The sequence below is a fragment of the Jatropha curcas genome, chromosome 7, assembly GCF_041381405.1.
Source record: "Jatropha curcas cultivar XTBG-Jc1 chromosome 7, XTBG_Jcur_1.0, whole genome shotgun sequence".
Taxonomy (NCBI): Eukaryota; Viridiplantae; Streptophyta; class Magnoliopsida; order Malpighiales; family Euphorbiaceae; genus Jatropha; species Jatropha curcas.
This window is the reverse complement of record NC_143157.1, coordinates 25519989-25533139: the sequence shown is the minus strand read 5'-3', so window position 1 is coordinate 25533139 and position 13151 is coordinate 25519989. Positions and strand designations below refer to the sequence as shown.

The 13151-nt window shown below is 34.6% G+C and overlaps 2 protein-coding genes across 5 annotated transcripts; one reads left to right on the top strand and one right to left on the bottom strand.

The window, feature by feature from the left end:
* Nucleotides 1–264: 264 nt before the first annotated feature.
* Nucleotides 265–7198, bottom strand: LOC105633124 (NOL1/NOP2/sun family protein / antitermination NusB domain-containing protein). 3 transcript variants are annotated; one of them, XM_089723920.1, is made up of 18 exons: nt 6993–7198; nt 6745–6807; nt 6376–6530; nt 6035–6148; nt 5827–5892; nt 5191–5274; nt 5010–5096; nt 4315–4406; nt 4178–4238; nt 3830–3889; nt 3337–3397; nt 2823–2930; nt 2007–2125; nt 1851–1922; nt 1629–1714; nt 1261–1357; nt 783–1029; nt 265–674 (listed from the first exon to the last, which is right to left on the bottom strand). In XM_089723920.1, the coding sequence occupies exons 1-17, from the start codon at nt 7117–7119 to the stop codon at nt 898–900; spliced, it is 1584 nt and encodes a 527-aa protein (XP_089580046.1). In that variant the 5' UTR covers nt 7120–7198; the 3' UTR covers nt 265–674; nt 783–897. The 3 variants fall into 3 exon arrangements, with proteins under 3 accessions (XP_089580046.1, XP_089580045.1, XP_089580047.1); XM_089723919.1 differs by having other exon boundaries at nt 265–663; XM_089723921.1 differs by having other exon boundaries at nt 265–649.
* Nucleotides 7199–7328: 130 nt separating this feature from the next.
* Nucleotides 7329–11446, top strand: LOC105633123 (DNAJ heat shock N-terminal domain-containing protein). Of its 2 annotated transcripts, none has more exons than XM_012215674.4 (5): nt 7329–7531; nt 8468–9148; nt 9255–9437; nt 10761–10842; nt 11135–11446. In XM_012215674.4, the coding sequence occupies exons 2-4, from the start codon at nt 8489–8491 to the stop codon at nt 10791–10793; spliced, it is 876 nt and encodes a 291-aa protein (XP_012071064.1). In that variant the 5' UTR covers nt 7329–7531; nt 8468–8488; the 3' UTR covers nt 10794–10842; nt 11135–11446. The 2 variants fall into 2 exon arrangements, with proteins under 2 accessions (XP_012071064.1, XP_012071063.1); XM_012215673.4 differs by having other exon boundaries at nt 7329–7723.
* Nucleotides 11447–13151: the final 1705 nt, after the last annotated feature.

Below are 13151 nucleotides of genomic sequence, written 5' to 3'. Positions count from 1 at the left end.
AGTAATGGTTTCTTTATCAAAATGTTACACTATAATATCTTTGGAAGAGTATTAGTTTGTATGTTTCTTTACGAACTTACCAAGTCCTATGTTATGCACTTTGCAGACTGCACATTCTTATGATCGTGTTGTTGGAAATTTGGAAAGATATAAGTCATAAACAGAGGGTATTATTTCGAATTGGAGAGCAAATTTAAAGTAAAAAAAAAAAACATAATATGCTAAAAGAATTACATTATTTAATTATGAAGAAAACGAGGCACATAATTTAAACTGTTCATTTTACTTCCAAATTCAAGAAAGGTACAATGTAAGATCTGTCATGCCACAAAATAAGAAATGATGTTATGAATTACAAATCGTCCAGTAGCACAACAAAAATGCTTGTGTAGTCAAACTGAGAGAAGGCAGAGATTGCAACAAGCTCCTTGTATAGTCTTCCATTGGTTATTTACATGAACACGACCTCGATGACAAGTTTTGTGTCTATGGATTCGCAATGGACACGACAACATTGAAGAATTCTGTCGACCGGGTAAAGGAATGAACAATTCTGTCAACCAGGTAAAGGATCGAACGACCTCTTATCAAGATAGTCATGTGAGATTTCTCTAAATGACAGCTTCAGGAAACAACTTCCAGCCAGAATCTGTAGTTCAGCATCTAATAAAAAACTAGACAATTCAATACTGTCAATCTACTAAATCAAAAGGGCATGTTTTGTGGGGGAGATCAGAATGTGACTTTGAACATCAAAGAAAAAATCTACTGCAAGTACATACCGTTTCTGTATTTGCATCCTTTAGTGTCTTTGGCAAGAACTAATGATTAGAAAAGGCATCCAGAAACCATATAACTGTGGCTTTCAAGAGAATTATGTGCACAAGTTACTACTTTTCATAAGGCCCTAATTAGACGAGCTGCAAACGCCCCATCAATTGAATGTTTTACTGGGTTAGAGGAAAAGAAACCACGTTCTGTCACAAAATCAGATGGCACATATATGTCGACAGGATCTATTTGAAATTCCTGGCAAAAAACAAAAAAAAGAGCAAGCATAAGGCATTAATTAATGGCAGTAAAATATTTCTCAATTGTTCTTCAATTCAATGAGCAGTAGCCAAAATGAAGTCGCTTTTTAGTATCTGCTCATAAGTTGAATCTTATTCTTCAGAATCTCTAGATTACAAGAAACTTTGCATCTCTTCAAATTATATATGTTAAATAGACATATTAGACACTATGAATGCTAGTTCTTACGGGATGCCTGAGAAGAAATGCGTCCACCCTCCCTTCATTCTCTTCATGATCTATTGAACAGGTACTATATACTAAAATTCCACCAGGTTTTACCAATCTACAATGCAAAACAAAGTTAATAAGGCAAATAAACAAGGATAATACACCTGATCAAAGAACAAGATCCTGGCTTCTTTGGTCTTTTCTATTTCACATTGCATCAAGTCTTTTAAATTTAAAAGGTGCTGATTGACTTTTCCTCTGAAATCATGTTGTACTGGTTTAAACAAAAACACGTGTTCTTGTGTGTTTTGCTTTTGGACACACGGGGTGTGAGTTGCGTGAGAGGGAAAGGCAAAGCATGCGATAAGAGGAAATTTGAAGCTCACTTAGAAGCTGCATCAAGAAGCTCATCCTGTAGACGTTTGAGTTCTTCCAGATCCTCCAATCTTCTATTCCAACGCAAGTCCGCTCTCTAGAACAGGGAAAGACAACCACATGCATTAAGTGGATGTTTTATGTATTTCCATTAAGAAAAGGAAACAAAGAAACAAACATCAGATAATCAAAAAGGTTTAGTTGATTAATCATTTTAGTGTCAGTAGACTAACCTTGGAGAGAACACCAAGTCCAGAACAAGGAGCATCCAACAGTACTTTATCAGACTTCATTGGACATTTTTCCTAAAAGTTCGGGGAAAAAAAGAAAGAAATTAGGACTCCCTCTTCCTAGAAGTTTCAGCCTTTTATAGAATGACGACAACTCACAGCAAAGACTCGAAGGTCAGAAGGGACAGTCGTGATGACTGCATCAACTTGGTGCAACTTGGCTGTCTCTCGAAGGATTCTCAACCGGCCTTTATTTATGTCAATTGCATAAACCATGCCTACAACCAAAATGGTACCATTATATATTGTACAACATTGCTCAACTACAAAACAAGGAAAAATTAAAATAATAATAGTGTAGCCACAAAAAAAGAAAGCTTGGTTAGAGAGAAGGGCTTGGTCTTCAAGGGGGCGTTTGCATCATGGGAAGGTTTAGTCAAAACTCTTCAACATGGGAGAGGATCTTGGTCAGAAAATACATGTATTGATGTGTGTCTATATATAGGGAGAAAGAGAAATCTAGACAAATATTAAATATATAAAATGCTTTGTCAATGGAAAAATTTGTATATGAGTTGACAGACTCCTGCAAAATCATAACAGATATCAAGTATCATTCCATGTTTTTAACATCCTAGATTGCCAGTTACTATGCAGACACCACCACCTTTGCAGACATGTCTAGATGCGATCATGCTAAAATCTAAACCGAAATAAAGAGTATAACCATTAACAAGAGAGTTTGATCAAAAGAGTAGCTAAAGGATGAAAAACAATGATGCAAAATCCAAGGATGCAAGCATATGACCCACAAAAACAAATGCAGCTAATTTATGAAGCAAGACTACAGGACATAGATGTGTCAGGCGCAGTACAGTTAATTTAAGATATGAAGGGGTGAAAATGTGACAACTGCAACTAGTCAATAAATGTCAGAAGTGCAGCAGAAGAGAAAGCAACAACTCTAAAAAATACCTTGCCCATCCATTAGGGATGCCATGTACAGCGTCTTCCCTCCAGGAGCAGCACAACAATCAACAATACTTTCACCTGGTTGTGGATTCACAACAGAAACTACCAAACCTGCAGAATTTGTGTTATAATATTTGAGGAAAAGAAAATGCCGGACCTTTCAAACTCTATGACAGTAATTAAGCAAAATTAGACAGGATTACAAAAAAAAAAAAAAGAAATGCTTCTTTTCCTTTTTCTTCCTCCAGCCAATTTTCTTTTATTTTTTCCTCTGTTTTTTTTGGCTGGGGGAGCAGAGCAGGGCATGGTGTCTATTAAGCTGCAATCGAAATTTCAGAACATCATCATTTATTGATTTATGGCACACTGCCATAGGTCATGTCTAATAATCTAATAAGCAGGAAAAATATAACTGGTTAAGATTTATGACTATTGCATCCTACTATAATCCAATACTAAGGTTGTAAGATCCTTTTCCTATCTGGTCGAGATGTATGAAGGGAGAATGAATGTAAACCTGCACTCTCATCCTGAACTGAACAAAGACCTTGTTTCAGTAATCCATCTCGTATGACAATCTGAAATTAGGAAAAAGCAAGTAATCAGGACCCTGAAAAGCACTACAAAGGAACACGGTAAATTAATATCAGCTACAGGCACATTATTGCTGTTCTATTGCTTTACAAGCTTTGCAATTTGGTAAACTGTAAGAAAAAGGCATTTGCACGTTCAAGGACATGACAATGCATGTGCACATATATTGTCTGTGTCTGATAAAGATGTTCTATTGCATACAACAAGAGCTGTGATATAGTTCTAACTCTTCATTTTTACTCATCAATGAACTGTGGCTCTAAAGTTTCTTCTAATGCTAACAATTTAAGTTTATTTATGTATTTGCACTTCTCTATGCAGACTGTCTGCCAACTAGCTCCTAGGAGAACAACTTTATTGTATAACAGCAAGCACAATGGATAAAGACGTTTAAGACTGAGAATATCATAAAGTACCTGCAATCCTATTTTGATGCGAACAAAATGATCCAAATGCAAAGAAAGCTCATAGGGAACCTGGCACTCAAGAACGGACAATCAATGGCTAAAAATAATAATCCAGCGGAAAGCCAAAGATAAAACAAGTGACAATTCTTCAATTTCTGCATCTATGCATGCATGTATCTTTTGTTTGTGTATTTGTAAGCACGATACTACTCCGAATTTTTGGGAAAAAGCAATTTCACTAGACCAATTGCGAAGAATACTTCTAGGACCCCATGAGAAGGCACCTTAATAAATCTTTTCAGGGCATTAAAATATTTTGTGTGTTTGTATTTGCATGCACATACACATGATGTGCACCTTCAAAGAATTCAGCCGCATCACAAGGTCATCTCTTGTCACACCTTTCCCACTGTTTGCCCTGAGGTCAGTGCAAGAAAGCTATAAGAACCATGTGATATGACTTTATGAACAAAGAGGGAAATTTAGCTGAAAACCTCAAACTGAAACTGGGGTCGCTATTGTTCCACATCATCAATCTAATTGCTTCTTCTTGCCCAAGGTACTTTGTCCAGCGCCTCACCATCCACTATAACATTTTAAAAAGTATTAGGGGAAATTGCAAACCTCAGCATGAAAAATACATTCTTCAAACAGAGATTAGCAAAATAAGTCATGCTTTAAATCCTAAATGTATATCAAGCAGGATGCTTCTTCCCAAGCTCTTGAAACAGTGTAGGAAGCTTGACCTGACTGTTGACTGATCCAACAAACACGACCTTCAGATGGATGGAAATGTAGTCAGAGTTTGGATTCTAGGACCTAACATATGAACTTATGCACATGAATGAGGAAACATAACCATGACTTTAGATTCATGTTCAGATGGAACTTAGTAACTTGCCTGAGCATAAATGAGAAGCTATAGAAGTTTCTCAATTTCTACTTTTTTTCTTTTTGGAAGTAAAAACTTATTCCTTGAATTTTCACTCAAATCCATAAACATCTATCCAGAACAATTTCTTAAGGAAATATTAAGCAATTAAGTATCTCAGTTTGATGACGCCATAAATAAAGTGGATTATTTCTAGCACGTCAACATTCACTCTTAGCTATCTCAAGTTATCTTACAAATGTTATCAAAATAGGTTCTTCAAGAAAAGGAAAATGTTATGTCCAACAATAAACTCACCACAGGGTGAGAATAAAGAGTGGCAAGAGCACGTGCTTGTGAGCGATCATCACCATCCAACTCAGGGAGTGGAAGAGAGTTATTTTCCTGCAAAAACAAAAGGCCATTAATTTACTGAATAAGAAGACAAAGTTATAGTCTTCTTTTAGTTTAGGAGGATCAGTTGTACAGGATGGCACACCTTAAGCAACACTAGCTTCCGCAGAATTCCATTGACCATGTTACCAGCGCCAGGCCTTAGTGCAACTTTTGCAAGGTGCACATTCTGCAGTTAAAACGTGAAACAACCAAATAGCTAAATTCCTTGGTATATGATTTTGAAAGACCATTTAGAAAGATGATGATAGCCAAATATCCAAAGACCAAAGGAGTACTAAAGCAATGATCCGGCCTTAATTCAAAACCAACCAAACGTAAAAATTGTAATCTACAATTGCCAAACTTGAAATTTTGAGTCCCTAAAAAGTCAAATACAAGGCCATGCCACATAGCAAAATGTAAAATTTCCTTGTCCAATTCTTCCTCCAATCATCAAAATAGGAAAATATCTAAAATCATCAGTTGCCCAACAGTCATTGAAATATTTCCAATTGACAGGTATGGTTTATGCAAAGTAATCTGTATAAAAGTAAAATATATATATATATATATATATATATATATAAACTAAAAGAAAAAGCCTCAGATAACATAAGAACCTTTTCTCCTTTTTTTTTTTTTTTTTTTTTTTTTTTTTTTTTTTTTTTTTTTTTTGCCTAATTACATGCAATCACCCCGCAAAAAAAAAAAAAAAAAAAGAAACGTGTTAGTTTATTACCTCATCTACAACAGCATATGGCGGCATGTCTAGCTTGACAATCTCGTAAAAACCCATTCGGAGGATCTAAGAAAGAGGGCGGAAATGTAAGACAAATTCAGGTCCCAATGTTTAGATTCGCTTGCACAAAATGCAAGGCAGCAATATATTGCACTCCATGCCAGATTCTAAAAATTAAATAGATAAGCATCAAGCAATAGAAAAGTACCTGCAAGAGGAGAGGTTCCATGCTCCTAAATGTGTTCTCATCATGGCACAATGAGCAAATTAAATGATCAAGATATCTCCTCCATCGAACAGTGCCTCCAACAATTTCTGTGACCTAGATATTTTAACATTGAGGGAATAAAGAAGAAAAAGATTCAAGCGATTAGTAAATCAAGTAACAGTGGAAGTATTTTATCATAATCCAATTATTTTAACATAATCACAATTTCAACATTGTTCATCAATAACATTCCACATGGCTGTAGAAAATAACCTAAATTTCTTCCAGTCTGTCAGCCAGTGCCTTGAACAAAAAATACCAAGAATTGAGAGTAAGATTACCAATCTAAGATCACGATCTTCCAAATCCTTGGTTCGAAAACCAAGAGTTCTTTCAACATATGCCATTTCATTATCACCAGATCCTTTCCCTTTCTCATTCAAGAGATCAGCAAAAGCACCACCCATCTCTATTCTCATCAGCCGCACTGCAGATACTGTAATAACAAACAAAAATCAACATAAGATACTAAAAGATAGAAAGTAAGACAATTGATAAAGTCCAATCCTCAGAGACAATTCACCAGCAACAAAAATGAGGCATGCACAAAAGATAAACTCAATTTAACTGAACAGCAGACCCCAAAAAGAAACATAAGAGAAGCACTAAATTTCACTTTAACAATCTCCTTTGAGAGAAGACGTAATTACCAGCTCTATGAGGGGAAACCTCCAAATTCAATTTCTGGGCTTTGTGCAAGTGACTGAAAGGACCTGAAAAATCAAATCTTTCTTAAATATCATACCATAACAAAATTACGGCAATACAAGAAATAAGAGTCCTAAATAAGCCACATAACAATAGACTGAGACAACCAGAAAATCATATCATTCCAACTAATATATGCTAAAAGTTTTTCCTTTCCTGCATTTTCTCATGACACAAACAAACAGCTTACGTTTCTTAGGAGAAGAAATTGACTTGCTGGCTTTGTTGATTCTCTTGGAAAACTTGGGTGGCTTAGAAGGAGCAGCTTTGCCAGTATGCGCAGAGAGATGGAGATGGAGGGAAGATACGTGTGCCATTGTTCAGTGTTGAGAAACAGCAGCATGCCAGCAGCGGAGTGGAAGGGCAGGGGACAGACAACGTCTTAGCGCTTGCAGATTTATTAATTGACTGAATTACCCTTCGAGTATTTCAGTCAAAGGAGGCTACTTGATAAAACGATGAGTAATTTAGAGGATAAAATAAGTAAAAATCAAAACACACCGTTTTAAACCGAGCTCTCTCTCGCGCAGACAACCCGAGAGTTCGTAAATTGAACGCTTTCTTTGTGAGGTCACTGAGGTGTAACCAAACCCAAATTGCTGTCGGACCCAACAAGTCTCGCTTCCCAGCGCTGCAGGTTGCTTCGTTACCCGACGCTGTTTGACGACCGATGCGGGTGGCCGCCTTATTTTAAGTCGGCCCCGGTTGACAGGACCTTTCCATTCGAAGGTGTTAAACGATAAACGTTAATCGTTTTCTTGAAACCCTACTTTTTCTTTGCTTTTCTGTTATTTTTTTTCGCTTCCGTCCTCTGTCGGCTATCGATTCTGCAATCAAAGGCTCAATTGCTACTCTATAGCTGCTTAGACAAGTTAAAATAGAGCTAAAGTCTCTACTTTTACTTTTAACCATCTTTTTCAGGTAAGCCTGGAGTATTCTCGTAAATTAAATTGTTTCCCTAGTATGTGATTCATTTACAGTTAATTGAAGCTTGGTCTTATGTATTTATTAGTTAAAATGTGAAGATAGAGCAGTGGTCTGCTTGCTATCCAATGAGAGGGAGGTTGTGTGCAAATTGTAAAGGCAGATCATTGTTCTGTTCCCTAGCTAATGTAGGGAGAGAAAAAAGAAAAAAAAGGTGTAATTGCAACTAGTTGAAAAATTCAGAGTATTTTTGCTTATTAAGCCTTTAAATACTGTAAACAGCTTCTACAAAGGATTTCTTGTTTACTCATGTTCATTCTTCTTAAGAAGCATTATAGAAGGTATTTGTATCCATTTTGTATAGAGAACTCAAATGAAGTTCACTTTCTACACAATACAGTTATCTTCTCATGGAAAACAAATCGACAAGGTTTTGCAAGTACTAGATGGGTTATGCACATTATCAGTTTGGCTTTCTTTCCCGTTTTATTTTCTTTTTGAATTTGATTTCCCAAAATTTTATGTAGTCCTCCCCAAATTAAATCCTTTACCAATAGTATTACTGCTTCCTGCTCCTGAATGTAGAAGAACCCTAAAAATATTTTGCATGGGACTTCTATAATGTTTCTTATTTTGTAGCGCATATCAGTACCAGTACTTGTGAAATTGCAGATTTTGAAATTTTATTGACTTGTTGTATTGAATCAAATTAAAAAGTGAACATTTGCTTTTGGATTGCAGATATACTTTGTATTGAAGAGTATGCACATTGATGTTGATCACTATAGTGTTTTGGGCCTACCTTCTGGGGAGGAGGGGGCTAAGCTTACAGAAAAGGAGATTTCGAGAGCATACAAATCAAAGGCTTTAGAGCTGCATCCAGATAAGAGGCCAGATGACCCAAATGCCCATGACAACTTCCAAAAGCTCAAGTCATCATATGAGATTCTCAAGGATGAGAAAGCCCGCAAACTGTTTGATGATCTCCTCCGAGTTAAGCGTGAACGGTATGTTCGTGATTCTCAAAGAGATGCCAAGCGGCAAAAGATGGTTTCTGATCTTGAAGAGAGAGAGCGGGCGGCATTTGCACCAGATCCTGCTGCCAAGGCTCGGGAGGAAGAGGATAGGATCGCTAGGAAGCTTAAAGAAGAGATAGCAAGAATACGTGCAATGCATTCAAGTAAAGGAGTACCTGCAGCATCAGCCTCAAGGAGAGAGACAACAGGAGGGGCAAAGGAGAGTACAAGTGAGACGGATAGGGAGAAGATGCTTAAGGTTTCTTGGGAAAAAGATGGTGAGGATTATACTTTGGAAAGGTTGAAAGAATTGTTTTTGAAGTTTGGTCAAGTAGAGGATGTTGTAATAAGTAGTTCCAAGAAAAAGCGTTCTGCACTTGTTCAAATGGCAACTAAAGAAGCAGCTGTGAGTATATTTGTCATTTAACTAAAATATGGTTTTTATCTTTGCGACTTTGCTTCTGCACATTTGTGATCTTTTTAATCACTTTGTAGATGTTGTTTCTTGTTAGGTTGCTGCTATGGGAAGTGTGTCTGGCAGTCTTTCTAATCCTCTTCTAGTGTTACCTGTTAAACGAGCTAGTGCAACAGAGTTCTCAAGTGTGCAGCAGCCCATGGAATCTACTCGCCTTAATAATTTGGTTGGCACAGGTTATAAGGCATATGAAGATTCTGTCTTAGAGAAACTTCAAAAAGTAAGCTCTTTGTTTTAAATGCCTTTTTTTATAGTATTTATATTTCTTTCTATTGCAGATATTTGCTTTGTTCTACTTTGGGGTGTATAGTTTTATCTATTATATTTTATCAAACAAAATGGAACAATGGATAATTATGGTGTACGCTCAAAACTTTTGGGGTTAATAAAAAATTGAAATATATACTTCAAAATGTTACAATGTCAGCCATGAACATATAAACCATAGCAACTGATACCCTCATTGAACTTTTATTTTCTCAAATTTCCCACAAGATTTTTAAAACTAGAGAATAAAGTAGTATCTCTTATTAAATAGAGAATGTGCATGTCTTAAATTTTTACAAATGATAATATGAAAGCATCACTGGTAAAAGTACTACCTTCTTTTGTAAACAAATATACTTTTAGCAAGGTGCAAAGGACTATAATTTATATTTAGGTGTCATACATAGGGAAATTTGATTGTTGTAATAAACTTGTTGATAAGGGTATTGCATACAACTTATCTGAAAATAGTGAGGAATAGTAGTCTCCTGTTACATTAGGTTATGGCATTTTTGCACAATTGCCATTAAGTTAGGAATGATTTCTGCAAATCAATGTGAACATGATTAGCAATATTTCTATAAGGTTGGCTATTTGGCTTCGTGTAAAAAAGTTAAGTGATTTGATACAAGATGATGATTGGAAAGAAAAGACCAAAAAGGTTGAGATTACAAGGTGGTGGGAAAAAACTCATTTTTGTCAACTTATCTGTCAGGCTAGAAATAAGCTTAGGCTTTCTTTGTCTAAATCTATTATTACGCGGCACTGCTAACCACTGTATTTTGGATTATTATTTTTCATCTTTAGCAAGTTTTCTACCTTATTCTTGTTGGTGGAAGTGTTGAAATTATGTGGTTAACTTGCAAAATGAGATACTCACGTCTTGGCTTGATACGTAAATGTCTAGAAAGGTTAAGTGTGTACTCTTAGTGACAATTACTCATTTGACATTGATATGATCCATATGCAGACAAGATATAACATTCTTATGAGATATCATTTGTTAATGTTAGTAGCATGATATTTGGTGTTGACATCTATCGTGAAGTGCTACTTGCATTGGTGCTAAAGTTGGATCTGCTGAAGTTAGATTGTGTATTTATTGCAAATTGAAGCTAGATTGTTAATTGGTGGAGGCAGATAACTATTCTTCACGTTATGTGTCCTTGTGGGACACAGAGAAAACTAGTGTCTTGGCGAGCTTTAATTCTTTGGTGTGCCCTCTGTTGCTTTTCGTAATCCGACTTTGTAATAACACATCTCTGCTTTTAAACAGGCTGCAGCAGCAAAAAACCCAACAATGAGGTGAAGTGTTTTGAACATCATCCAGACATATCTTCTCCAAGTGAAGTGTAAAGGTAGGAATGATTTGTTCCGATATCAGCCCATTCTCTCACTATTTTAGCACAATCAGTTGTGTACTTCTGGTTTTTGCTTACTGGAGTAGCAATAGAATATCCTTAAACTAAGTGTACATTCAATTGTCTGGTGATAAGGAACAATGTTATCTTTTTTGCCGTCATTGAAGCATGATTCATGGGGAGCTTTAGAGGGTTTACCGGGTCTTCACTTTCTTGCACAAGATCTATTATTTTAAGAAGTGGAAACCACAAATTTACTAAATGTTGGCTGTTTCTATTGGATTTGCAGGACAGATTTGTGTCAATTGTCTTCCAAAATACAGCTTCATAGAAGTTTCCAACTCTTTTCAAGAACCAACTTTGTCAGAATTCTCTTTTATATTGGCATAGTAGTTAACAAGTTAATACTGATTAATGGGGGTGGGGGACATTAGCTATTATTTGCTGAGAGCAGGCTTTGAGGTTCAGACTGTATATTATGAGCTTTTACTAATGTACGAGGAAAAAGCTGTTTTTATTACTGGGACTTCAAATGCTCATGTACCGTTGATATCTGCTGTTCATGTAGGAGTAATATAGAAGTATAATCAGATTGAGAAAATATCTTATATTTTTGCATATTTTCCAATTGAATAGCACAATGCATGTTCAGTTTGCTATTATCCAATAGTAATTGAAAAAGAAATAAAAGTTTTAACTATTTTGTTACATCTGAAAAAATAAATTTATTTCCTTTTTGAGTAGTAACTGAATTGTTCTCTTTTTATTTTTTTATTTGTTATTAGATATTTGGCCCATCAGTTTTATACTCAGTATTCCAATAACATGAGGTATCAAAAAGTTGTGAAATGAAGAAAAAAAAAAAAAAAAAAAAAAAAAAAAAAAAACAGAAAAACAAATAAATAAAAGGAAGAAGAAAGATTTGAGTCTTCTTCAAGAAGAGAAAAAAGAAAGATTTTAGCTAGACAATGTGGGTGGAACAAAGTAGCTTCAATAACCTATAGTATTCTTTAGCATTAAGATAATAATATTTGGGGAATCTCTTAGCCCTTTTTGTGAGTAGAGTTTATAATTTTTATAAAATGAATTTTATTTTTATCTCAAATTTTAAGCTTAAACTTTTAGAATTACAATATAAATATAAACTGTGAAATATAGTAGATGAACTGTTAATTTTGGACCAAATGTGAAATTCTTTGTTATATATAAATATGCTTAACCTCTAAGAAATGTTGCCTATGTTGCAAGTTGCAAGACTATTTTAATTAAACTGCTGCCCTTTTTCTCATCCTTTTGTACCTTTTTTTCTATTCTCACTTTCTTTTTTTTTTCTTCTTTTTTTCCCTTTCAAAGAATTGATGTTTTAGGCTTTAGAAAGCATTTGCAATATCTCAGGGTTAACAACACACATATATATATAATCCTAAAGCAAAAAAAATAATAATAAAAATGCTGACGTGGCGCTTTTCTTTCTCAGTATTCTATTTTTCATTTTTTTAGATGTTTTTGGGTTTTTTCTTTTTTTCTTTATTTTTTATTTTAATTGGATATATATATATATATATATATATATATATATATATATAAACTATAAAATAATATTTATTAAACTGTAACGTAATAAGTCGCGCAAAGCGCGAGCCTTCGCTTAGTTTTTTCTTAAAAGCAGACATTAACCATTGAATTTAAGAGATATAAATTCAAATTTCAACAAGTAATTTTTTAATAATTTCTGATTGTATCTTCCATGTTTGTACTTTATTATTGACTTTATGCTTGGATACTCTTCTTCAAATAAAATAATAAAGTACAATAAACTCAAATTACTACCTGTTTGCATTTTCAAACTATTACTTACATAATCCCCAAATTTTCAATACAATAGTTTTAGAAACTTGAAGTTATTATGTTAATAAATTAATATGTAGAGAGCTCTATTATTTTTTGGAGGAGTCATTTGTGTTTAATTCTTTTATTATTATTATTATTATTTTTTAAAGTCAGTGAAGCAAGAGTCAATGCCATATGGTCATGTGGACTTCTTTGGTTGTTTTATTATTATTCAAACACTTGTCCATAGCAAGGCAAAGGCATTTCTATTCTTTCTTAGCTGAGGGTCTTTTTTATTCTTTCTTTCTTAGCAAGAATGTTCAATCAAATCACCTGGCTCCTTCAGAACAATTTTCGATTTCCGAAAAATATATTTTATTAAAACAGTTAAAAATCTCTCAACAAAATTAAACTCGGTGATTATAAAAAAATATAATAATTTTTGATTTTCTCCTTAAAAAATATTTTATAAACAA

What these genes read in the sequence shown, in the direction of transcription:
- LOC105633124 (XM_089723920.1), bottom strand. Translation starts at nt 7,119, where the DNA reads ATGGCACACGTATCTTCCCTCCATCTCCATCTCTCTGCGCATACTGGC. An exon ending in GGAAGCTAGTGTTGCTTAAG is followed by an intron (nt 5,097 to 5,190) that starts GTGTGCCATCCT and finishes TTGTTTTTGCAG; the next exon opens with GAAAATAACTCTCTTCCACT. An exon ending in GCATCAAAATAGGATTGCAG is followed by an intron (nt 3,398 to 3,829) that starts GTACTTTATGAT and finishes TCCTAATTTCAG; the next exon opens with ATTGTCATACGAGATGGATT.
- LOC105633123 (XM_012215674.4), top strand. Translation starts at nt 8,489, where the DNA reads ATGCACATTGATGTTGATCACTATAGTGTTTTGGGCCTACCTTCTGGG. An exon ending in TGGCAACTAAAGAAGCAGCT is followed by an intron (nt 9,149 to 9,254) that starts GTGAGTATATTT and finishes GTTTCTTGTTAG; the next exon opens with GTTGCTGCTATGGGAAGTGT. An exon ending in TCTTAGAGAAACTTCAAAAA is followed by an intron (nt 9,438 to 10,760) that starts GTAAGCTCTTTG and finishes GCTTTTAAACAG; the next exon opens with GCTGCAGCAGCAAAAAACCC.